Source organism: Nannizzia gypsea, genomic scaffold, assembly GCF_000150975.2.
Source record: "Nannizzia gypsea CBS 118893 supercont1.4 genomic scaffold, whole genome shotgun sequence".
In the NCBI taxonomy this organism is placed as follows: domain Eukaryota; kingdom Fungi; phylum Ascomycota; class Eurotiomycetes; order Onygenales; family Arthrodermataceae; genus Nannizzia; species Nannizzia gypsea.
In genome coordinates this window covers 625,696-651,028 of record NW_003345198.1, presented here as the reverse complement: position 1 = coordinate 651,028, position 25,333 = coordinate 625,696, and the positions used below count along the sequence as shown (strand labels likewise).

The following is a 25,333-nucleotide window of genomic DNA, read 5'->3' as shown; positions in this document are numbered from 1 at the left end:
CTAAGGATAATAGATGAATAAGCACCCTTAGTTTCTTGCTGCCTTTTTGTCAGCCCAGCGAATCTTTGACTATTGATTGCGGACATGGAGCCAGACCATGATTCGCATATCCGCCAGTTAGTAACGTAGATCGTCGCTAGGCTTCTTCATCCAAAGGCGAATTCTATGCCACTTGTCGCGGCGTTGACAGCAATGTCATTCCATCGCATGTACTCCGTACTCCGTATATACTATATAGTTATGGAGAACAGCCTGTGCTTCCCCAGATCACTTTCTTATTATTGACAGGGTGTCCCGGATATTATAGCACAACTGATAAGGGCTTTATGGATAATACCTCCACCGACCGCACAAAGCTTTCGAGCTATGTTTGCGCCAGATTAGACAAGAACTTCAGGTGAAAGTAAACAGCCGAACCACAGCCACTAGCGAGGGAATCAAGAGGTACTCGACAAGCAGGTCCCACTCACCCATCTTTGAATTCATACCCGGGGTGTATACCATCTAGCAAGCCTAGTGAAATGGTTCCTTAAACAATAACGAACAATAACGGATTGCCCCGCGTTTGATTTAGACCTTTATCTGAACAGCTTTGAGAATCCCGATCAGCATTATTGGTGCCTCTTAATTCACCTTCAAGAAAAAGCTAGAGAAAAATATCATCAGTCGCAGATAGTCATACTAGGGCATGTTGTACGCACCATCATCTAATAGTAACCAATCGAGCTGTCCTCCCACGTTGTTTGGAGTAAAGTCCCCTGCTATTGGCATCAATCTCCCTTTCAACGATGGACGAACCAGGGCGTAAAAGGGAGCCCCCAGTCCCAAGTAAAGCAGCTAAACACATAGTCACCCCATGACATAGCATCCATGGTAATAAGACTGTTTAATGGAGCTATTCCGCATCAGCATCAACATAGCTATGTCGGCCTTTCAGCCGTACATCACAACCGCCTCAAGAGCTGACATCGGCAATTGTGAAGGTAACTGGTATAGATTATTTCGGCTCTGTTCACCTGTGAGGCTGATAAAGTGGAGTCAAGTTTAAACTGACATCAACGCCGTCGCTAAGTCGCGAATAAACTATTGGAATGAGCGTCCTTGACATCACAGCCAAAAGGAGGGACCATCTTTTTTTTTCGGCACCTTTAGCATTATTAGTTTCGTTTTTTCGTTCCTGGCTAGCGACCCCTGATGCATTCTGGGGATATCGTCGTGATGGGTATAATGGGAGATCCCATCCTGTCCTGTCCTCCAGAGGCTTCTCGACGTCTTTCATGCCGTTTCTTCGTCGTTTGTTCGATTTTCGGACCTGAAGAAGTTACGCATATACGAGGTGATACATATATTACAATGACTCATCATCCATCTCTATATGATCTATATAATATGGTGTATAGATGATACATGACATCCAAGTTCCCCGAGGACTGTCAGGGGCAAAGGTGCAGAAGGAGATCTTTTGCAAATACACGCTTCTCGTACTCCGTACATAGAGATACTTATGTTACGGGATACTGGTGGTAAGTCGGTAGTCAAAAGGGATTTTGCTAGAGCTCATCGTTACTGATATACGTGATTAAGAGACGCACACTCGGTATATATGAGACCACTTCAACATCAAGCTTATACAGCTAGGAAAGCAAACCGAGTGATAATATGTGCATGGAACAAGTGATATTGCTCGTTGGCGGCTTAGGGTGGATATACCAATGACAACTTCGATTTGGAGATGGGATTGTGGCTATTCGGCGCAAATCCCAAGCCTTAGTATCTCACTAAGTCCAGAAATTGTACGACGCTCAGAAAGGAGCCTCGAGAACGAGGATCATCTTCATGAGAGATTAGCTGAGATTCTGGCTTCTCTGTTAGACCCCTTGTCGAACTACTCCGCTTGACATGTGAAGACTAAGATGATCTCAAACTTGCTGATACCGAATTGTTCTGACCACTCTCGAAAAGCAGGTAATGATGACCTTGCAAAAGGCAGGATGTAAAGTTATTTGCTTGATGTCTATTTTGCAAACGTCAGAAAGCTACAGGTAAGTAGCTTTGCTATTATTTTGCTGCACTAGGGGTAAGAACAAGGTACATGGTAAAGGTGTACAAGGTTGTATACATATACTAAATGAGAAAGGAAATACGAGAAGTCCACTCGAGATGTTTGAAAAGAACAAAAGAGAGAGAAAAATAGAAGGGGGGAAATCAAGGCCGCGCAGACACATATGAAAGTAGGTGCAATCTCAGGTATAGATAAGGCGTGATATATATAACGCAGCAACAGGCCAGGCAAATAATAGCAAATAAAAAAAATAAAGAGTAAAAATAAGTAGAAAAGAAGGAAACTGGGAATAAGAGTTAAAGAGCCAGATATCAATTCAGCACCACGGATATGGAAAGGAGAAAACACAAGGTATAATAAAAAAGGGGCAGTAAAGGTATAAACGAGAAAAGGTGAGGAAAACGGAGGTATAAAGAAAAGGGAGCAGGTAGGCAGTTACGCCTATGCGATTAGAGTTGACGTCCCAGGCCTGATGTAATTATGGCCGTTGGGCGACTTGCCCATTGTGCTGACGTTTTCTTCTTCCTGCGTTGTCTCATGAGCATGCTCATCATCATGTTCTACTATTTTTGTGGGAATTTCGTTCGGTCCATACTGTTGGCTTGATCGCTCTTGGAAAGTTGAGCTGCTAGCCATGGACATGGACGTGCTTGACCGGTTAGGGACAAGGTCGGGGGTAGGGGGAATAGTAGACTGACGGCCATCGGGGCTGAGATTGGATCTCTCGTTGTCGTCTGCCTCACTTCCGTTGGTTCGGTCGGAATCCATGACTCCCTGGCCCGAGGAGTGCTTGGAAAGCTCAGAGCAATCGAAGTCTGCCTGGGCGAGCTGGAGACCTTCAACGGCGGCGGCACACTGATCGCTGATGGTGCGGATGATATCTGCAATTGCATCGGTCTTGTCACGGAGATGTCTATCAGCTACGTCAGACATGCTTAGTCTTATGGAGCGTCTTCTCTTGTTGACGTTCAACATGCGGTTGTCTGCAGTAGGGGCGTCATCTGATTGTGCCGGAGTAGCGGACCGGTTACTGAGACGAGAGCTGGATTTCCGGCTCGAGCTGGCTCTACCGGCGGAGTCTTGGGGTTTGGATGGTTCATCATCATCCCTGGCGGTATCCTCGCCTGACAAATCGTGGCCGTCCTCAATGTACTGAGATAGCTCAGGGGAGTTATCGATGGAGCGAACAATGTGCTCGATGTGGTGGGCCTGCCCGTTGATGAGGCTGCGAAGGTGAATAACGACACGTTGGGCGTCGTCTCGTTGACGCAGAAGATTTGAGTTGGTATGTTGCAGAGAAGCAATCTCCTTTTCGTTACGCTTTCTTTCACGTTCCAATTCCTCAGCAATCTCCTGCTGGAGTACCAGAGCCTCCAGGGCATCATCACGCTGCTTCTCAGTGCCAGATAGACGCAGAGTAAGACGAATGATATCATCCTTCTGTTGGTCGATAAGACTAGTAAGGCGACGGCTCTCGCGCTTATGAGTTTCGATCTTGACTTTGAGCTCAGAGGTCTCCTTAGTGAGTTGTTCAGCAAACTTCTGGAACTTGAGGAATTGCTGCTTCCAGGTCTCGAGCTCCTCGACGAGGAAGTTGTTGCGTTTGGTAACCTTGGTCAACTCAGTGTCCATTCTGCCCTTAAGGTTGATGAAGTCTTGCCAGGCTTCAAGGGCATCTCTAGAGTACTGGTTACGTTCACGGACGATCTCATTCAGATGTCTCATGGACACCTTGGTCATCAATGGCTTCTTGACCGATCCTCCAAACACAGCCTTCAAACCAGTATTGCGGCCCTATTTATGATGTTAGTCCTGGTAAACTTCGTCTTAGGCAGGACGGATTATAGCACGTACCAATTTTTCGCAAACATGGTCCATGACGGCCATGACAGCGTCCTGGTTCCACCACTGGGGGTCCTGGACACTTTCAACCTCTCCCCTCATGACGATGATCTGACCAGCTGGGACCAGCTTTCCACCACCATAAGCAGATCGAAGATGGGCAGGTGGTCCGCTTGGAGTCACCTCTCCATTCAAAGCCTGGGTCAGGCGAGTGATCATCTTATTTCTCTGGCCCTGAGTGAGGATATTTGGAGGGCTTGAGGTTAATACAAAGTTGCGATCCAGGTCAATCACCAATGCATCAGTGGGTGCAGTGAACAGGTCTCGGCATTCAGTGGTTACACCAAGGATGTACGGGCCAGGCTCTTCAACGAGCTCCTTGACGTGCCTGGCATGCACAACAGGGTTATACAGGCCACTCCACTCGTACACGCGGACGCAGTAACGGATAGTCTCAGTGGCAACAGTCAAGATGGCAGGGTAATGGCTGACGAAGATGATCCTGCGAGTAGGGGAAACGGCCGCTTCGATGACACCCACAATGTTTGGAATGGAAAGGCAGCAGAACAACGGCCACATGGCAAAGTTTTGGTAGCCGGTGGGAGACGAAGGAAACTGATAGCACAGGGCATAGTCCTTCATGTCAATACGCACTAAGTCGTTAAGACGAGGTGCTGGGAAGCTGAGGATTCTGGACACTTCCTCTGCATGGAACAAGTTGGTGGCCTTGTTCCAATGGATCCACATTCCACGGAGGTAGTCACCAAGGAGGTTGTAAAGGGGGTATCTGGATAGGAAACTGAGGCAGTATGGGATCCAGTATATCTCGTCTGCGTTGTCATAGAAGTTGGATTCTGTCTTCTTACGCAGCTCCCTGATAGTCTCTGCACGCTTCTCATCTGCCCGAGACCAGACCTTCAGGGCAATGCCGTAGAGCGTGTGTGAAGAGTCCTGCTGGAGGACAAACGAGTGGTGAACACAGTGAGGCTGGTTCTTGCCGGTGCATATTTCGACATCATGGGGGAAACAAGCCTGTATATACCGGTTAGCCAGCGTACTCTACGCATCACAGCAACAAAAAAAAAGAAAGAAAGAAAAGAACGGTTGAAACGCAACGTACTCGCATAGCGGCATGTAGTGACTTTGCTATCTCGTTATCCTGCTCGAGTCTCGGGCTGCTGCCCAAGATCTCTGGCAGCCAGAACTGCCCAACGGCGCCCTTCATATGGCCTATCTTGCCCTGCGACGGCGGCGGGGCCTTCACCCACTGCGAGGGCTCGCGGCCAACACCGCAGACCATGTACGCATGAGTGAGCGTCTTGGGCGTCTTCTGCACCGGCTTTACGTTCAATGTCGAGGGAATTGGCTGTGTTATCCGTGAGTGCAGCGAGGACGTCCGGCTAGGGATCGTAAGGGACTCTGCCTGCTCGCGGGTGACCGGTCGCTCTTTGGTCGTTGGCCGCACAAACGAGGCTCGCTCTCGCAACGAGGGAGCCATGGCTAGCTTTCCCGGTGTGATTATGACGTGTATTACCTATATATTGTCGTCGTTGACGTTGACGTTGTCGGTGCTGCTGCTGACTGTGCTATCTCGACAGCAGGTGTGAAAGATATAAAATAAAAAAGGACGACAGCGAACGACGGACTCCCTGTGACGACCGCGATAGCGAGATGTTAGCAACTTGATCACCTCCCACAGCATTCCAGGAACCCCAGTGTGGGCAGCATTACACAGCAACTCTGTTGGAAATGTGAACATCAAGGATCGGACAGGTCATACACACAGTTCCGAGTCGGGCCAGACTTTTTTGTGATACAGAGACAGCCGTTTCAGACAACGCAACGCTCTCTCCCCTCCCCTTTTTTTCTCTTTTCACTTTCCTACGAGGAGATCAAACGGCTTATATGCACGAAAGCCCTGCGCAGGAAAGCTGGGGTAGTCGACTCTCGTCCTTTTCGTGAAAGGGACAAGCTCCAGGGGGTTCTCTTGATATGTTATGCGGGTGAGGAAATATACATGCAGGACGAAGTATAGGCCGTCAACGATGGACACAGCGAGCCCCAGGCTGCATTGAAGTCACGAAAGAAAGCAAGCCTTCAGCACCGGCTATCAGAAAAACGAACAAGATAACAGAGGGAGAGAGATAGAGAAGGGATGCCGACTCAGGATGGATGAAGAAGCAGGAAAAGAGAGCTGGAAATCGAGGAGAAAAGATACACAAACAAGGGTCAGGGGCAGGCCAAGGGACGACCAGGGTGGATAAGAGGATCAGGACCTTGACGGCAGCAGACTACTATGCAGCCAGGCTAACCCGAATGCTCCCTGGCTTCGTTCGTTGACGGCGGCCACAGGGTGAAGTTTACGCCTGCCATTAAAGGGAACGGATGCCAGTCCTCCTTCGAATTTCCAGCGACACGGATTGGCCCGAAGGTTTCACCACGGACTTTTAGGCCCAAACTCTGGCCTAGATGAGCTCGTCTTGTTCAAGCAAACGAGCAAGCTAACAGAACGAGAGCGAGCGAGAGACGACGAGGATTCAGACCACAAAAGCAATAATATGAGAAGGGACAGGGATAGGCTCGCTCGGCCGCTGGCGAACTCGAGTCCTTGCCCCACGGACTTCTACGCTACTGCAGCTGCACCAGTGCTCGCCAATCGGGGGCCGAGGCTAGTCAGGAACATGGGCTCAACGTTGCCGGGATTTACTCCCTTCCTGGTCAAGGGCGAGCTTGACAGGAGACAGGCAACGCTGGGAGAGAGGAGCAGCAACGCGGAGAACAGGGGGTAACCAACATTAGGACAAGGGGAACGATAGACTACTGCAGGAGGCGAAAACCTATCACGGCAGCATTTCCTTCACCTCTGCTTGTCTCGCTGCTTCTCATTTCGAGTGTTCAATTATATATACGGGTTGCCAGAGGAGGACAGACAGGGGCCACATCGGATAAATGATGCAACAATTAAGGCCAATTTGTGCCATGCCCTGGGGTCCCGTCCCGAGCGTAGTAACTGGCCAGACGGTTTTATAACATATCAACCGTCCGTCCGACTTTATAACTGCTCACATTGCTCAGATAATTAACGCCCCGACGATCCCCTTTTCTCCACCCCTAAAATATGCCACAGCGTGGGACGTGGACGGGTAAAACAAAAAGCCAGAAAAAGAGAAGAGAAACAAGCAGCCAGAAAAGAGAAGACAGAGAAGGCGAAAAAACAAACAAGGTGCCCCGAGGCTTTTTCCTCCTGGCACTCTGCCATCTGCCACTGCTCTTCCTTTTTCCAGGGGTGTGTAGCGGCGGCTGGCTTGCCTCTCTCTGGTGATTATTTACTCCTGTTATATAGGGCTCAGCACACATGTGGAACAGGGAGAGGCAAACGACAGGAAAGAGATTCAGCGAAAGGAGGCCAATTCTACTGCAGAACTCGAGCTTCTGAGGGTCCCAATCCCTACATGGGATCCCCCAACTTCCACACGGGTGGCCCCTTTTTCTTTCATTTACACCTGACGTTTGACTGAGATGAAGAAAATCGGTACTCCGGACAGAAGAGCTTGCTGGCTCCGCTTCCCAGTTCTTCTATCTGAAACCAGAAGATCTACGGAGTACGAAACCCAGCATTTGCCATCGAAAGAGCCCCAGAAGACACAGCTCACCTTTTTTGCATCTTCATCTTCGGTTATTTTTATATATCAAATTCTTTTATTTCAGTTAAACTTTTTGTTTATTAATGTTTTTGCCTCCTCGAATAACGCTTGATTACTAATCTTTTATCGATAAGATCCACCCACGTGATTATGAGCTCATCGATTTTTTTTGAGCTTCGAGGAAGAACAGGAAGAAGAAGAACAAGAAGGCGAACGAACGAAAACGAGACGGATAACAGCTCAAGCGGCTGAAACTGACAAGCTGAGAATTGGAGTAGCGAGACAATGGCGGACAAGGAGGTTCAGCCAGCCGAGCTGCCACTCACGCAGCTGTGCGGAATCTGGTACGTTTATTCCCAACGCAACCGGCATAAGGGCGGTCAAACTGTCGGTGACAAGGAGGAATGGCAGAGGATCCGGGATGAAGCTAATAGGATGGTGTGAATCCTGGGATAGTCATGAAAAGAGGCAAAAATACAAGTGTCCTCGGTGCGCCAGCCGCACGTGTTCGCTCGCCTGCTCCAGACGCCATAAGCTGTGGTCGCAATGTTCTGGCGTTCGAGATCCAGCTGAATACCTCAAGAGAAGCGAATTGGCCACGCCAGCTGCATTTGATAAGGACTTCAACTTCCTCACAGGTATAGAAAGGTCGCTTGAGCGTGCCGAGATTGATGCCGAAGCACGAGGAATTGATCTAGTTCCCGACACCAATCCTGATGGAGGCAAAACGAAGCAACGGAGTGACAAGGTGCGCGGCGAGGTGCCCTTGCAGCGAGGCATGGAGAAAAGTGGCGTTTGCATTGTCAAAGCTCCAAAGGGAATGACACGGAATAGGTTGAATTCATCTCATTGGCATAAAAAGTAAGTTTCTCCCGTTGCACTTTACTGTAACGCATGGCTGTTGAATGCATGCTGATCTATGTTCCTAGACAAAAATGCTTGAGCTGGGCAGTTGAGTGGATTTTTCCTGACGGCCAGAAGACCATAACCAAGTGCTTGGATACTACCAGCGTTGGAACGGCGCTCAACCGCGTTCCCCTGGTCAAGGAACTAGGGTTTGCCAGCCGCGTCAACGGTGAGAAGATCACAGAGCCTCCAGCAAAAAGGAGGAAAGTATCCATCGAAAATTTTAGCAGGGGCAGGGCCATAGACCCAGTGGAAGAAAGCACAGTCACCTCTTGCACTGTTGAAGGTTCAGTCAGCATGGAAGCGGACGGGGATCCCGCTCCAGATGATGTATCTTCATCTAAAACGCTGAGCCCCAGTCCTGCATTCCCGTCCACAAACGAAAGCGAGGCCCCCTCAATGCCGCCACCAGAATCTCTAACACCCACAGCTCCACCATTGCCCGAAGATAGCCCTCTCACCAGCAATGATGGTGATACTAAAATGCTACACGTTTACCTGCACAGGCCGCAGACATGCGCCAAAGTCCCGGTTCTGATACCAGTAACAGACCAATCAGCCTCCTTGGGAGCAGTTCTTCGTGACAGAACTGTTCTTGAGTTCCCCACCTTTTATGTGCTTGAGCTTTCTCCAGATCAGATATCAGGCGAGAAGTATCTGCTGGAAGAGCAATACGTAGCTCAGTATAAAGACGATATTAATCCAAATGGTTCTGGCGAAGAAGGGGAAATAGACGAAGAGGAAAGCGAAGAAGCAAAAAGGCTTGCAGAGCTAAATGCTTTAAAGGTAATGGAAGTACTAAGGAAAGACTTGGAAGCAAATGTTGCGTCATATTTTGAATAGCCGTCGGCATTGCATTTAATGATATATATATCTGGGAGATGCCATGGCCATTAATATCGAATTATGTCATGTCAATTTATATCCTTATATACATACCTTGTGAAAAATCATACCTAATATGTCAACAGTTCCACTATGCCAGTTTTCCAGGCACAAATGGATGTCCGGCACTCAAACCTCCACAGACCGCCCATGCCTGGCCATTGACGTAGCTACTTTCGTCACTGCCCAGGAATAAGGCAACACGAGCTATCTCGTCAGATACAGCACCTCTCATCAGTGGATTCAGCTGTCCAATTTTCTTTTCCGTCCCTCTGCTACGGGCATGGTCGTACATTGCTTTTGTCATACCAGTCTCTACCACACCAGGGCAGATGGCATTGACTCGAATCCCAGTACCACTCAGTTGGAATGAACATGTCTGAGCCAACGAAATGACGGCAGCTTTGCTAGCCGAGTAATCTGTCGAACCCGCGTTGGAACGCATACCTGCAACAGAGGCAGTGAGAATTATGCTTCCGGCTGGGTATGGTTTGGAAGGAGATGTCTTCCTCATGGCTATGGAGGCATACTTAGTAGCCAGGAAGGGGCTGTGGTCGCCAGTTAACAGCTGAACAGGTAGCTTGAAACATGGGGAAATAAAGACTTACCCCTTGGCGTTCGTATCCATCGTTTGCATGAATTCCTCTCCAGAAACTTCGGTAAATAGTCTCGGGGCTCCAACGATCCCCGCATTAGCGAACATGATGTCTAACCGACCATAAGTCTCTATCACATCGTCAACAACCTTCTTTACTTCTTCTTCATCTCCAGCATCGAACTGCCTAGTATGGACGTCGACGCCTGGGTACAAGGATTCTATCTCTCGCTTGTGTACGTCGAGATGAGAATCCGCAAAGTCACAGATATAGATAGCTTTGGCGCCATGACGGGCGTACTGATGGGCCGTGGCTCGTCCGATTCCGATGGGTGAATTGGTCCCTTCAAGCAAGATATGTTAGCAACACCTCAGTCAGTAGATGTAGTATCAGTCAACAACCAACCGGTTATAATCACGACCTTGTCCTTGATTCTCCTGTAAACGCAATTCGTCAGCATCGCAGATAACAATTTAACAGCCACGGAGATGTCTCACGGCCCAAGGGAGTCCTGAGCAACTTCTCGGATCCTGGGAATATTCTCAAACTCGCCGGCATCTGGGATACCTTCAACCAGCTGTTGGCTGAGAGCTTGTAACCGCTTCTTAGCAGCACCTGACATGGTGCTCTGGTTGTACGTAAGACGGAGGGAGAAGCCGTGCTATAGTTATCTCGTAGTAGCGACAGAAAAACAGCTTGATAGACCGTAAGTCTGCCGTCAGCCGTCTATACCATCTTTTTATATAGCAAGCCGGCTGCCCAGCGGCTCCTTGTCCGCCTGTCGGCTGTTGTGTTGGGCGCCAAAAGAAGTTCCGAGGTCCAGCTGCATGCAAACAGCGCAAACATGATTAGTTACCTTGTTACATATGGAGTGTTCTCAAATTTGGGCAATCTTGGAAGATGAAACTGATATTTTGAAATTGAACACACCGCAGGAGGATGAAGATATAGGGAGTGATGGTCATACAATGTGCCCTACTACGCTACAAGCCTTTTAGATTTTAGGTAGGTATAGTCCGACATCGCCGCTCGCACGCACTCCTCCACTAGACGCCCAATCTCGTCTCCAAACTCCTCTCGCCATTTCCCTGCCTCCTGTTCAATGTCAACATCGCCTGCTGCCTTTGTAGGATCGATCTTGGTGGAGCTATCAATGGTTGATCTGAATGCCATGATACCGGGCCGCCTTTGCTGCTCGTCTTTCTCCCAGTTGAACTTCAGCTTGTCGCTATCCAGACCGACAATGTTGCAAAACTTGACGATAACTGCCGGCTGTGTCATGATGTCATCTGCATCGAGAACCAGGGGCCATGCACCTGTATCCTTCCCTTCCCCAAGAGCACCATTGACATCATCAGTCTTATTGGACTCCTGTGCGTAAAAGTCATATAATCTTCGTGTCCAGTGCAGAGTCATGACTTTCCTACATGCCCGTTTCCCCTGAGCTGACCTGGCATGCTCCTCGCCATCCGCCCTGACCGCGGCACGGTACCATGATGGGAAAGCCAGTGCAGGGTGTCTGATTAAAAATATAGGTCGCCATGTTTTTAGAAAATCATCGGAGAAAAGGGTCTTATTTTTAGTTGACCGACCATTGGTACTTTGCACCAAATCATCTATCCCACGCATCACCCAAGGCAGTTCGTTAGCAACGCACCCCTGGCCATGGAGGAACTCAGTCTCGGCTACTGGATCCGTTAGGTAATGCGTGTGCTCTTTCACAACCACAAGCTTTCCGTCTGATTCAGCCTCCTCAACATGCTGAACAAGAGTGTTATAACAGTTCTTTATACAGGCTATCTGCTTCTCTTTCTGCTCGGGTGTCAATTCTTCAACATGTGTGCCCACGCAGTTTAGATCGTATCTTAATAGATGGAGCGGAGAGAAAAAGTAGCCTCCATCTTCACGATAGGCAACGTTGCTTTGTCCTTCAAGTGCCAGGATTTTCATAAGAAGATTGGAGCCCGTCCGAGGGCATGTAAGGAGGTAGAACCTGCCAGGGGAGCGGTCTTTGGCCATATCGACTAGGCGCTAAACCTGGTAGTCTTTCGAAAGGGGGATTGATATTCTGGTTGGTTTGTTGTTGCACCTGCGATCACCCCAAAGCGAAAGGGAACCCGTTTTACTATATATTTTCACGTGTGGTCAGCTGTACTGACTCGTCATCTTACAGTAAATCTGCTTGTCCCTGAGCAGATCTATGTAGTGGATACAACTAAGGCCCAGCCAGTATCATTGGCCATAATGGGCATTCGTGGCTGGAACTACGGGGACCACCTCGAAAACAAATAAATAGGGCATGCTAGAACCAAGCCTATTGTATATAGATTGTAAAACGGGCCGTCATGATTGTAGACCTGAGTGGATGCACACGTCGAGTTGGCGAATTATAATTCTTTTCGCAAGGTCAAACCCTTGATTCTGGCACAGGCTACTTCGCGCCTGACAGTGTTGCGGGAGGGAATTGGCTGATTCTCCCGAAAGGTGGAAAGATGAGATCCGATCAGCGGCCACAGCTTGTGGGTAAGTACTCCATCGTACGCAGCGCTCCCTAAAATAAGTGACACAAGGATGCACAGTTGGGGGAATTTGGCGTTAAAATGGTATTGGGGGCGATGTCCGCGGGTGCCGTTGATTCCAGAGCGCAATACTCCGTACGCTGTCCTTCCCGGATCCAGCTTAGGTACGGAGTATTTCAGGTTAATTAGCACAGATGTAGAATACAAGATTTTTGGAAGTTGGGAAAAGGTCACCCTACTATAGACATATAAAAAGAGCTGTTCTCAAATTTCTAGAAGATTGCACCCAAGTCCCCCAAACGGAGAAAAGTCATACCTCCTAGCCATGAAGTCACATAATCCACGTCGTTTCTACTTAATCACCTACCCACGTACCGGGTCCAACCTCCTGGTTCGAATGCTAGGGCTGGAAAATCAGCCTGATTTTGTCTCTGGAGATGATCGCGGCGGCTACATTTTCCTACCGACAATAAAGTTGATGACAGACCTGGGCCTTCGTTCAAAGGGTATAGCAGACTGGACACAAGATGAGATCCAGCAGGTGCAGCAGAGCTACCAGGACTGCTTTGACGAATTTCAAGAATACCTGGAGGTAGCATCATCAGAACGCCGTTCAGTTGTCATAAAGGAGCACGTTCATTTCCTGGTCGAACCAACAGCACTTAGCGAGCTGGTCTTCGGCACCAACAACACACCACAAGACATCCCCTGGACAATGCAAATCCCCGAGTCATACGGTCTGGAACCGAAAAGATCACTTCTTAACCAGACGGTGATGCCAGACGAGTTTCTCAAAACGTGGTCACCAGCATTCCTCATCAGGCACCCTGCTCTTGCTTTCCCTTCACTATACCGTGCCCTGTGTGAGCTAGAGACACCGGCCAATGACGAAGAGGCAGATTCCCTAGGAGAACATTGCATGACACTGCGCTGGACTCGGGCACTGTATGACTGGTATTCACGGAACTTGACGGCAACCGAATCTTACATAGATGGGCGCACTACATGGCCCATCGTTCTTGATGCAGACGACATAATGACTGATCCTGACGTGGTTGTCAGATTCGCTGAGATCATGGGTATGGACGTCTCGCAGCTTAGCTTCTCCTGGACACCAGCTAGCATGAAGCAGAAAAAGCAGATGGACCCGTTCACAAAAAGATATCTGTCGACTCTTCTTTCTTCTGGGGGTATAGTTCAAGGCAAAATTGCGGGGTCTATTGATATTGAGTCGGAGGCGAAGAAATGGTGCCTAGAGTTTGGATACCGCGCAGGCAAGAGAATTGAGCGGTTGGTTAGGGAAGCTATGCCAGACTATAAGTTCCTGAAGAGCAGGAGACTCACCCCGAGGCCAGCTGCCCAAGAGCCTCTACAAGTCGTGGAACTGTTCTAGAGAGGTTGGTTGTTGTACCCGGCTGTGGGAAATAACCGTCACGTGGTGTCCCTACCCAGAAAAGGCCCTGGCTGTCCTTCCCTTATAGATGATAGAAGTTGATTTTGATTTGAATGCGTCCTAGCGATAAGGTCATGTTATTGTATTATATCAACATTCAAAAGCATAATTAATCTTAATTTTCGACGATTACAGCAAGAGAAACCATCAGTGTTTCAAGAAGTGCAGATTATGGGGCGAATTTATTACTCAAGATATTTACTCATGAGGGAAATGTACAGAAAACATGTTACGAGGGTGGAAAAGGACCGGGCGATATTGAAGTAATAACTAGTATAAACCTACTACTATCATGATAATGATAGCTATTTACAAACATTCCGTTCGCCAATCCATATGACGCCAAAAAAAAAGGAAGTAGATAGGAAGATATTGTGAGGGTATATGACGGTAGGGTATAGTGAGATAACAGGGGGTTGACACCAATGTGTAACACTGATGTGTAGAGTATGTCTGTAGCTTGAAGGACTGGTGAGGTCCAAGTTAACGCATGTTCGTTTGTACGAGCTTGTTGATCGGGTCATAGAAGGGTCTGAATATAAAATGTTGTTGACTTATCGGGATCGAGGGACCAAGGAGTGGGATGTTATTGAGCGTTGGTCGTGGTTATGGCATGGCATGAATAGGCAGCGTGCGAAATATCATTATATAGATATTCGAAAGGGTATCTCCGTTAATTGAAAGCAAGGACGCCTAACCCATCCATGTGCCATCCGTAAATGCAGTTCTGTATACCAATCCCATTCCCAGGCCCAAAGTTCGCGTTATGCAAGCGTTTGAATGCAGTAGAGCCGCCCCCGTAGAAAGAAGCCAGAAGCCCAAACACCTAGCCGATCCGATCCTGGCCAGGTAAAAAATGTAAATGACAACGCCGGAAAATGCATTGACTGTCGACGGTCAAGTCATAATGTCGTTACAAGAGGTTGTTGGTATAGGTATGTGTGTTATAAGGTGAATGTGAAGTTGAAAAGTTGAAGTCGATAGAGTGAGGCGAAGAACCACGTGAGAGTAACGTGACTACCCCCTCTTTCGTCCAAAAATAGTAAGAAAGACGTCAAGCCAAAAAAGAGACCAAGGACAACCTTGGAAGATATCAAAAGCGACCACCATCGACGATTAGCAACGGTGAGAATGGTCGTCACGACCTATTCCTTTGCTTCTGGGGGAGATGATGAGGGAGGAGCATCCTCTTCGTCTTCTTGCTCAGCTTCAGATCGGGAGGGAGAAGGTGCACGCATGGCCAACGTTGGCACGGTGTTCATCTCGCTGTGGAAATCATCGCTCTTTGCTTCACCCAAGCTAGACTCGCGTATACCACGCTTTGCAGACTGGAAGCTTCGCTTGGAGGACGACTCGGTGGGCGAGGCACGGGCTCTTTCCATGTGGCTAGGCTGCAGCTTGAGACGGCCGCGTTCGAGGGCCTGGAGGAGCAAGAGAGCGTTAGGCTCATCCCTGACGAAGTCTGAGAACTTAGACATCGTCTCCTCCGAGATCTGGGTTTGTTCGACGTTCCAGACAAGTTTGTCAAGTCCCTCAGAGACAATAGACTTGGCATCACCAGCTGGAGCGGTCATGTAGCTGGTGATGATCTTGTGAGGGAGAGCACTTCCTGAGGTTGGTGATGCTATGTCTTGCGAACGACGAGCCACCTTTCGGCGTCTGGGAGAGGACTGTGGAGATACAATTTCCTCCTGGGTGCGTTTGGGAGCGGCGTGAGCAGGCATGAGATGAGAATGACGACCTTCACCCATTTCGTTGCGGATCTTATAGTAGACGAGACCCAAGGTGGCAGCGAGAGCTTGATGGCATGCCTCTGGATAGAGACGAGCAGCTTCGGATCGAGTGATATCAGATGGTAGCTCGCTGGAGTCACTATCATCACTCATATACCCATCTGTTGCGAAGGTTGATTCATGAGGATTCGCCATCCGACTCCAGTACTGATACCCTTCAAGTTGATAGAACTCAGCGAGTTCAACAAGACGATGAGCTGGGAGAAGAGAGGAAAGAAATGTTAATTTACTTGCAAGTTGTGGAAAGATACGTATCAAACGAGTCAAATATCCACTCACCCCTATTCATTTTCTTCAAGCACCAAAAGTTCCAAACGTTTCGAGGGAAGTAGCTGGGAAACTTCATCGAGCCATCGTCACCGATAACGGGGACAGGCGTAATGGGGGCGTGAGCGGTGATTGCGAGCGAGTTGAACCTGACGCTATCCATATGCTTGAACTGTTGTCTTGTGTCTCTTTGCATCGTCATGAGGTCGATCTTAAGCTGGCTGACAGAAGCTTGAACACCACTAACATCGATCCTGGCGGAGCACACATCGGAGTGCATACGCTGCACATCTTGTTGCAGCTGGTCGAGATGAGATCGAATCTGCGTGATGTCTGAATGTAGAAACCCATCCTTGGATGAGATATGGTTCACGCTGGTTCTGAGCTGGAAAATTTCCGCTCCAAGGCAGGAGAGGTCGGTCTTTAATGTCTTGAGATGGGAGACGTCGGATCGGGTCTTGCCAACAACGGCTTCAATAGAAGCCGTGATGGCTCGCTGATGATCAAATTCCCGTCTCAGGAACTCATCTTCCTTATTACGGCGGTCGACATAAGACTCCTTGGTCAGAGCAGATGATCGAAGGTCGAATACTTTTGCATCAAGTTGGTTTAAACGCTCATGGATATGAAGGAGCTGCGGATCAGAGGGCGATGGAGGAGATATTTCACGCTTCAAGGATAACCGGGGGCTACCCCCCGTCATGCTCGTGGCTCTCAGGAGCACTGGGCTTCGTTCGGTGGTGATGGTGGTCATGGTCGATTAGCGGATAGCGATATTCATAGACGATGTCGAGATTTCGACATAGACGTTGGAATGAATGAACCTTCCGCTCCTAGACCATAGCACAGGTGATATCCATTTTGAGTAAATCGGGTTTTTATGTGGTTATAAGGTCAAGTCAGGCGTCTAGACGAATATATTCATCGAATCGGTGATGAAGTGACGATGAAGTCGATGTCGATTGTCGTAAGGGCGTTGACGGTGAGTACGGAGTATGGAACAGTGGCAGGAAAGGGGGCGGTGGCCATCGATCAGTCTTTGTATGAGCAGGGCTCGATGGATTCCGCCAAGTCCGACTGAACAACGCCAAAAGTATGAAAGAAAAGCCTGGACAAGGATGATGGCCTGTGCCAGAGTGTTCTACGCTAAGCCTAAAGGGGTAGTCAGATCCAACGCCATGCACGGAATACGATGGTCGCTCGCCTGCATCACCCGGGGCTGCCGTGGCACACCGGTGGTAATTTACCATCATTCTCTTCCTCCTCCACGCCACCACGGAGGATATACCCGTATCCTGCTGTGTTTGAGAACTTGGAGTAGTATGCACTTTACTGCTACTACTACAAGAAAACTCTCAGCACTTCTTCTTGTTTCTTTGGCTCTCCCAAAGCAAAGCAAACTGAAAGGGAAAACAAGGCAAGGTCCTGCCCAAACGCGGCCTGACATCAGCTGTGGGCCGCAGGTGCCAGGGGGCCTAGACGCGCGTGTATCATTGGCTGGACGAAGATAGCTCTTCCCAGTGATTGGACAAACAAAGTGCTTTGGCTTCCGGATGGATCTTTGGGGTGTCACACAAGGAGTTACACCTGTGTATGCGCTAGTGGCATGACGGTAATTAATCTTGTGGTTTTGGCACAAAGAGGAGGGTAGGAAATAGATTCCTGAGAACCACATAACTCGCACATGACTGCGTGACAAATTCGTGCTTTTCAGCGCGTCTTTGAGGAGTCATAAAGTTACCGAGGCGCTCTATTACAGTCAGTCTAACGAAGACGATGAAAATTAGAGGACGAAGGAGAAAATGAGTGAAGCGACATGATGAGCAACATGCGGATCACAGTGGAAAACGAAAGGGTCTGCTTACGGCACACGCCACGCGGTCGCCTTTACTCCGTATCTGACTGGACGATATGAAAGCACTGCGGACTGCGGATGGGTAGGCCATCAGCATCATCATCATAGGCCATCATCGGCCATCATCGATAATAGCTGTCAGTGGATAAATCAAAGCCCATCCCATATTGCGTAAAAGACAGCCGTTCTAGACCTGGCGCCTGGTTGTTGGTCGTGTGAGTCATGTGGCCCAGTCACGTCTTGTCGTGGTAACAAATCCATCAAGATGCTATGTTTTATCTTGCCCCGGGAGCCAGTCCAGGAGACTACGGCACAGTTAATACCCAACCTATGGGTGTATATCCGGCCGGGCGGGACAGGTAAATGTCGCCACTCGATAAGGCTGAATATGGATGAGGCTCAGGGAGGGAGACGCGGAGCCGATCTTTACAGTGATGGCATCGTGTTGGCTCCACAAGCTGTCGCTATCATTGTCGACGTTCTCGATCCATATATTATGGCGCTATGATCATGCCATATAATAACGTATGACTTGGGTATCATGGTGGGTAGGCTGCAACATCCTACGGTGTAGTCCTGTACGGAGTACAGGTGTTGAGGCTGGATGACAGCCAGGATCATCGTTAGCCACCAGATGAGTTAAGATTATTCATACCAATAGGCAGAATGTCCAGGCAGGGCAGAGCAGCCTGATCCATGGTTGGAATGCGGCACAGCCAGGCAGGGAGTTGGCACTGCTCTCGAGGACGGAAGAGAGAGCAGGTTGACGAATAGTCAAGAATAGGCCATATTAGAGACAGGCAACTGTGTCTTTGGTCCGTAGAAAATAAATGATATAACAGGATAATAAATATAACGATCGCCTTCTCTTTCATATGTATACATATGGCGTCTCCAGCCTTCTCCCTGCTTCTCTTCTGCAAATCGTTTGAAGTTTAAAGGGCTGTCCAGTCACCTTGCACCTATCACGATCTAGCAGAGAAGTCAGGGGAAGCGAAGAGAAAGAAAACGCCCTCACGGCTCTCATAGCTCACCGTCTTGATTGTTCACACGAAGAAAAAGATCGCAAGATATATAAATATTTACATCTCGACATCAAAAACGACTTCGCCTTGTCGCCTTTTGGCGGGCGGAGGACGAAAATGGAAATTCCAAGAGTTAATCGGATTAACAATATTCCGTCATTTCACGTGATGTAGAAACTTGAGCCGCATGTACGGAGTAATGTTTGAGCACAAGGAAAACACTAAAGCTGGGTAGGATATACATAGATAGCAGCTCAGCATGAGCCAGTCTAAGTGGTTTGATTAGTTGTGCGAGGCCGGTTGATCTCTGATTAACAGGATGTCTTGTTTCTTCTGCTGCAATGACGACGGTGATGATTATGTTATTATACTGGCTAGCTCTTTCCCAACCATGGTAACGAGTGGGAAAATGACAATGAGAAATATACGTGACTAGGTACTTGATATCTCAATATACAGGAGATAATCTCAATACCCTTTTATTCATAAGACATATACTCCGTATATGCCCTACCAGCCATGAGAAGCTTCCGTTTTGTCTCCCTGGCCGGGCTATCCTGCTCTCTGCTGCTCCTAGGTCTTGCTACAGCATCAGCACCAACTAGTAACACGGACAGGTTTGAGCAAAGAGACCTCAATAACAAGAACCCATCTGATCCCTGTGAGTGCTACATCGTTTCTGGTGAAGACCCTGGATATTTCAAACATCACCGCTTCTACGATTTCCGAAACCGTAGTATAGAGCTCTCTGCAGATGGAGGGGAGCAGCCCCGGCGGCAGCAACTTCAGAGACGCAACATAACCCCTCGAAGGCTCCCCGGAACCGGGCGTGGAGGCATACCCGGGTATATACCTGACAACCTGGCATATGACTTTGATTCCAAGGGCCGCAATAACGAGGCAGGGGGAGCCCCTGACCCCAACGCCGATAGCAACGAGTTCCATCGCACCTTAGCTGGCAGCCGCTTCATTGAGGACTGGGACATCCAGAACTGGAACAGAGAGGGATCAGCCCTCTTCCCGATCCCTATTAAAAACTCACATCATAATGTCTTCATAGTGCGCAATAGCACCGAAAACGGGGATGAGACAACGCACATGATTCTTCGCACTGAACGGATGGAAGAGTATACCTCCACGGCTGAAGTTCAGACTCACGATACTGATATCCTACATGCTTCCCTACGCGTGCGGCTACGCCTATATGCCAACTCGGGCTGGGTCCATTTCCCCAGGGAAAAAGGTGGAAACATAAACACCGAAAACAATAAGACTTATCATTCTCTACCAACTAGCTACCGGACACGAAACCCTCCGGCAGGTGCATGTGCAGGAGTTTTCACATACTACGGCAGAAACGACGAATCAGACATTGAAATCCTCACAGGTGATCCACCAAACCTCGTCCGATATGCTAACCAACCAGATTGGGACCCTAAGACTGACGAATCAATACCCGGTGCAAGTGATGAGATTGAAGTTTCCGTTCCCTGGACTCACTGGGGAGACCATCGACTTGACTGGTTCCAGGATATTAGCCGTTGGTATTTCAACGGTAATCACCTTGTTTCGAAAACGTATGGGGTCCCAAAGAACCCGAGCATGCTGATCCTCAACCTATGGAGTGATGGTGGTCAATGGACGGGTAACATGACCGTCGGTTCATCGGTGTATATGGGTGTCGAATGGGTGGAGATGGTATATAACAAAACTGCCGATTTTGGAGGAGCCCATAAGAAACATGCCCGAGTTGATTTTGGGTTAGAAACCGAAGACGACAAGCAGGACGAGGACGAGGATAACGAGGGCGCGAAAGCCGCCGCGGACGAGCTCCCTCCCCTCCAATCCATCAGGCGCGCCCCTCGACCCAAGAAGAAGCAGCAGATCGGCAAAGGGAAAACTGGTGACAAACCAGAAAATAAGGCCAAAGGTAGCCGCAAAGGCAAGCACAAGGGTAAAAAGCCAAAGACAAAACCAAAGCCCAATGGTGAAGATAGCCAGGAGGAAGGGTGCAGAGTAGTTTGCCGTATTGATGGGGTTAAGACCCAAGGTATCCCTGAGATTGCCTGAAGGGTTATTCATTCTCTCCTGATATAGTTTGAAGCATTCGGTTATTTCTTCCTCCTCCTTTTTAACTGTTTTTTAGCCTTATGACCCTTCCGAGTTTGGAGTCAGGTCAGTTTTTAGTTATATTCGTTATGCAAATGGATAGACCTGCTTGTATAGTCGAGTGAAGTTGAAGCAGAAATGGCCCAATACCTGCATGTCAATTTCTTTGTCAGTATTGATAGGGGCATCGACTAAATAGTACTTCTTACTCCTGGTCTTTGTTGTTCACCATGGAATCTTCCACTCAACATGGAGAATTCACTTATTTTTCTAAGTGGGCTTTGCCAAACCTCAAAGGCAAAAGATCCATTCTGATGGATTTATCCAATATGTTCACTCTCAAAATCAAATCAAAGCCAATTCATCAAATGTATTCATTAGGTAGGGCAGCAAAGGCTCCCTCCTCTCCAAATCTATTCATACAGCGCGATCAAACGCGCAACAAAAAGACAAAAAAACCAAACCAAACGCCAAAAGACAAGCCCCCAACTCCAGGCTAATTACACACAAAAACGAAAATATAAAAACATACCGCACCCATGCGACTCCACGACTCCAACACCACTTTTTAAATGTAAATTTTTTGATCGTACAAGCTTCCAAACTAGATTTGTAGATGTAGCGTCTGGTAGCGACATCGACATGACTTCATGATTATTTTAATGGTAGAAGAGGGCTTTATTGGCTCTCAATGAAGAGAGCCTGCCTCGAAGTCGTCTCTGCCGGAACTATCGCTATAAGGAAGCGCCTCGGGACCTTTGCGGAAGCTCGCCAGTGGGATTGAGAATTTCTGAGGAAGAGAGGATGGGGAACATGCCTGGCAACGGAAGGTCTGCTCTATAAAAACTCGGGCGAAAACAGCCTGTGCACCCTCGACAATGGGAACCTGATGGACCCTAAAGTCGGGGAGCAGCACGACTGCAACCACCTCTGCTAATGTAGAACAGTCACACCCTAAATGTTCCCGAAGGAAGTTTGGGCGTGTCGTGCAGCGGATATTGGATCCGAGACGATGTTTTCATCCATCTCTACGCCACGTACACTCGGAATCAGGCAGGTTGTTCATTGTTTCTTCCGTCCAGTATAGAGCTATGAACCAGATATCAGGCAATTACAGCCTAGGTCTGGCAGGGAACTCAACCTTCGGGTCGAAATCTCCTTCGAACCCTCCATTGAGGATTTCGGCAACGATCCTCTTGCGGATCATGGGAATGTCTCTCGCCCCATATGAGAGAGGCAAGCCTAACACCACCATCTTAGCGGTAGTAAGGAGGAACACCCCACAGTCGCTGCCGTTGTCCTGTTGTGGAGAGTCTGTCGGGAGAACCCGCCATTCCTCTTCAACGAAGAGGTCACGCAACTCTCCCTGGAGCCATTCCTTCACTCGGCTGATGTGAGCTCGTGAAGCGCCACTAAGGGAGTCGAAGTACTCGATGGACCGAGCCTTCGGTTTGACGACCATGAGGGTCCAGTGCGCTTGGTTGTGGATAGGGATGAGAACCATCTCTACCCCCAACAAGGCCTGACCCCCAATCCTAGCTCGGGAAGCCCAACGCCGTACGGACTCGTAGCCTCGGTCCCTGAGACTAGAGTAGAAGAAAGAATTGAAGGCGTGGTATTTGGGCTCCCGAAGCCTCCCTGAACTGCCCGATGCCCTTCGAGCGTAGTCAAGGATTATTGCGAGGTATGCGTTAATCACCTCGTCATTGAGCCACGCTAGCGGGGTGTAGCATGTCGCAAAATCCTTACGGGTCAGGGGGTCACCAGAGATCGTTGTCCCAACCTGTCGGTAATCGGGAAGGGACATATCAGCAGTGAGACGCGAGTCCCATTTGCTGCTGATGGGCTTGATGAAAGGGCCCTCTGGTGACTTGTCGTCAATAGTTGCGTGTGCCGGCTGTTGACTGTCTTCCGCCCCTGCTGCTGGCCTAACTGGCGCGCTGGGGTCATAGACGCGGATTTCAACAACCGGCTGTCCAAGTGGAGCACCACTGGCTTCGTGCCAGTGTACTCGCCGAGTGCGTGGGCCGGCTGGTCTCAGTGTATAGCCATCATACGACTCATCTCTACGAGATGGGTCGACGGGTGTTACACCCTCTGGAATTGATGGCTTGGCGGTTGTACACGGTCCAGGGGAAGTTGATGGCACCGAAGCACTGGCAGGTGGCGGAGGTTCGGAGGTCTCGCTGAGCTCTGAAGTCACTGGCGCGACGGGTGACTCGGGTTGTTGTGGCTCAGGTAAGATGACTTGGGCAGGCCGGGATTTTAAAACGAAATCCAAGTTCAACTGCTCGACTCTCCGACGTCTCTCCTCAAATGAGGCGTCTGGGCGGACGCCGCCTTTATATACAATTCTCAATCCTCCGGAGGTGTCTCTCACCGGCCGCACAGTGCGCTGTTTGGTAACGCGGCCTGGTGTAATGGAGGAACCAGGCTTGTGCGGCATGATTTTCTCGATCGAACTTTTGGCAGGCTTCGATCGATGGCGGCGAGAGACACCTCGCTGGGCTAACCGAGCAGAAGTAGGAGCAGCGGACGGCACAGACACTGGCTTCAATTCGAGAACGTGAAGCTTTGCTGGGGTAGTAGTCTGTAGCTCGTAGACAACTTGGGATTCTGTCTTCTTTCTCTTCATGCGCTTCTCTTTGAGTCTGAGTTCGCGTCGCTGCTCCATGCTCAAGCTCGGGAGCTTCCGCTCACGCCTGGGCTCGGTTCTGCGTGGGGAGTGGCTGGTAACAGCAGGTAAGGTGGCAGTCTGTGAGGTCTGTGACGTCCAGATACTGAGAGCTCTTCTCTTCACATTTGAGGCTACCGTCACGCTGCGTTGTACTGCCCACTTGCCCCAGCAATCTTTGAAATACTTTGGCAATTCGTAAAGGGACCGGAGGCCCCCAACAGCCTAAAAAGGGGTTAAATGTAAGCCATATATTAAGCGTTAGTAGGGAGTGGCTTACCTGATGCAGAAGGGACTCAGACTGTAAATATGTCATGGGGACGTCAGTCGGGCGAGGCACCACTCTACTTTCTTCTGGGCCGGTAGATTCTATGCCCCCCACCATCATAAAGTCCCGAGCTCGAGAGTCTGGCGATGGCGGAGCGTCCTTTACTTCCGGTGAAGGCTGGACGGGCAGGTCAACTGGCGCGGCCACAGGTCGTGGCGGGGACGCTGGCCAGCTGCCTGGGATTTGCGAAAGAAGCGAATTGAAATCGGTAGCTCCGTGGCCTAAGCTTCCGAATCGAAGTGATGCCCCGGGAATCTGTATATGTTGGTTAGCTGTTGATATATCGATATGTAACAAAGGGGTATCTAGTCACTTACTAAGTCTTCCATCTCATCATCTCCTTTTCCGTTACGTAGCTCAAACCAGTTAGGGCGCTATTAAAGGCGTTAGCATAATGTATATTGTAGATATATAAGTATTTTCTACCTTCTCTCTTGTGCCCTCTGGGCTTCTGAGGCCTATAGACCCCAACAAAGACGTGGCTTCTTCCACTTCTCGTAAGTTCTATAGAGGATATCAGTAAACCTGCAAATAATGAACATCAAGAAAAGTCTTACATCTAGAGCTTGAGCAGACTGCTGAGGCTGATGGGGAGGAGTAAAGACATCTATCATTGAGATGTCTTGAGGAGAATCAACGACCTAGACACGTATCAGTAATGAAACAGAGAGGGGACGCGAAGATATATGGCGCGACTTACCTTTGGTGCTGATAGTGATGCTTTCTGTCCATTCTGGTCAGAGAAACGGTCTTCATACTGCTCTGGCTCTTCGACTTCTTCGATGACGCGTTTTCTAGGCGTGATAGGAGGCGAGTCTACAACCAGGGGTAGACTTGGCCCAGTAGCGGTGCCATTCTTTAGAGCGGCATCTCTGAATCTAATGTCGACACCAGAAAGGATGTGAGCCCATTGTCTTTTGGGTGAGCCTTTCTCTAGGACACGTCTGGGAGGTGGTGGGCGGTGGTCGACTGAAGTGGTGGGATATGTCAATCCCATGGTGCGTTTTCGACCTGCACGAGCAACGAGTAATTCGCGCTGTAAAGTTAGAACTTGCTGTGGAAGAAGAGTACTAATTGGGACAGTAGGCTCCCAGTCCATCTGGTCTGCTTGAGAGGCCATTGTGATGATTGTAGAGTGGATGTGATGGATTTGAAAGAGGTTGGTAGAGGTGTGAGGAGGATTTTTTGAAGGCGGTCTCAAAGATGTAAGTCGCGTAACAGAGAGAAGACTTCGTGCTTGCAAGCTACGACAGCCTTGATAGAGGTATTGAAGGACGTGATAGCCTTGATAGATGTAGAGTTGACTTGATAGTCTTGATACGCGTGGTAGAGAAAGGTTTTTGAAAAGGGGGTAAACAGGAGTCTCAGGCCGTGA

The 25,333-nt window shown here is 49.1% G+C and overlaps 8 protein-coding genes across 8 annotated transcripts; 3 read left to right on the top strand and 5 right to left on the bottom strand.

Annotated features, from left to right (window-relative positions):
• Positions 1–2,503: 2,503 nt before the first annotated feature.
• On the bottom strand, positions 2,504–5,402 carry MGYG_04886 (DENN domain-containing protein; the record flags this gene model as incomplete). Its single annotated transcript, XM_003172249.1, has 3 exons — positions 2,504–3,856; positions 3,917–4,936; positions 5,025–5,402. The coding sequence occupies 3 exons, from the start codon at positions 5,400–5,402 to the stop codon at positions 2,504–2,506; spliced, it is 2,751 nt and encodes a 916-aa protein (XP_003172297.1).
• Positions 5,403–7,833: 2,431 nt separating this feature from the next.
• Positions 7,834–9,297, top strand: MGYG_04885 (zf-HIT; the record flags this gene model as incomplete). Its single annotated transcript, XM_003172248.1, has 3 exons — positions 7,834–7,892; positions 8,005–8,409; positions 8,478–9,297. The coding sequence occupies 3 exons, from the start codon at positions 7,834–7,836 to the stop codon at positions 9,295–9,297; spliced, it is 1,284 nt and encodes a 427-aa protein (XP_003172296.1).
• A 133-nt stretch (positions 9,298–9,430) lies between these two features.
• Positions 9,431–10,557, bottom strand: MGYG_04884 (3-oxoacyl-[acyl-carrier-protein] reductase; the record flags this gene model as incomplete). The annotated part of the gene is made up of 4 exons (XM_003172247.1): positions 9,431–9,887; positions 9,948–10,278; positions 10,341–10,372; positions 10,433–10,557. The coding sequence occupies 4 exons, from the start codon at positions 10,555–10,557 to the stop codon at positions 9,431–9,433; spliced, it is 945 nt and encodes a 314-aa protein (XP_003172295.1).
• A 356-nt stretch (positions 10,558–10,913) lies between these two features.
• Positions 10,914–11,954, bottom strand: MGYG_04883 (hypothetical protein; the record flags this gene model as incomplete). The annotated part of the gene is made up of 1 exon (XM_003172246.1): positions 10,914–11,954. The coding sequence occupies one exon, from the start codon at positions 11,952–11,954 to the stop codon at positions 10,914–10,916; it is 1,041 nt and encodes a 346-aa protein (XP_003172294.1).
• Positions 11,955–12,779: 825 nt separating this feature from the next.
• On the top strand, positions 12,780–13,847 carry MGYG_04882 (hypothetical protein; the record flags this gene model as incomplete). Its single annotated transcript, XM_003172245.1, has 1 exon — positions 12,780–13,847. One exon carries the CDS (start codon positions 12,780–12,782, stop codon positions 13,845–13,847), a length of 1,068 nt encoding a protein of 355 aa, XP_003172293.1.
• A 1,205-nt stretch (positions 13,848–15,052) lies between these two features.
• On the bottom strand, positions 15,053–16,721 carry MGYG_04881 (hypothetical protein; the record flags this gene model as incomplete). Its single annotated transcript, XM_003172244.1, has 2 exons — positions 15,053–15,897; positions 15,980–16,721. The coding sequence occupies 2 exons, from the start codon at positions 16,719–16,721 to the stop codon at positions 15,053–15,055; spliced, it is 1,587 nt and encodes a 528-aa protein (XP_003172292.1).
• A 2,645-nt stretch (positions 16,722–19,366) lies between these two features.
• On the top strand, positions 19,367–20,917 carry MGYG_04880 (hypothetical protein; the record flags this gene model as incomplete). Its single annotated transcript, XM_003172243.1, has 2 exons — positions 19,367–19,508; positions 19,536–20,917. The coding sequence occupies 2 exons, from the start codon at positions 19,367–19,369 to the stop codon at positions 20,915–20,917; spliced, it is 1,524 nt and encodes a 507-aa protein (XP_003172291.1).
• A 1,150-nt stretch (positions 20,918–22,067) lies between these two features.
• MGYG_04878 (hypothetical protein) lies at positions 22,068–25,078 on the bottom strand (the record flags this gene model as incomplete). Its single annotated transcript, XM_003172242.1, has 6 exons — positions 22,068–23,855; positions 23,911–24,213; positions 24,276–24,332; positions 24,385–24,462; positions 24,516–24,599; positions 24,659–25,078. The coding sequence occupies 6 exons, from the start codon at positions 25,076–25,078 to the stop codon at positions 22,068–22,070; spliced, it is 2,730 nt and encodes a 909-aa protein (XP_003172290.1).
• Between the last annotated feature and the right edge of the window lie 255 nt (positions 25,079–25,333).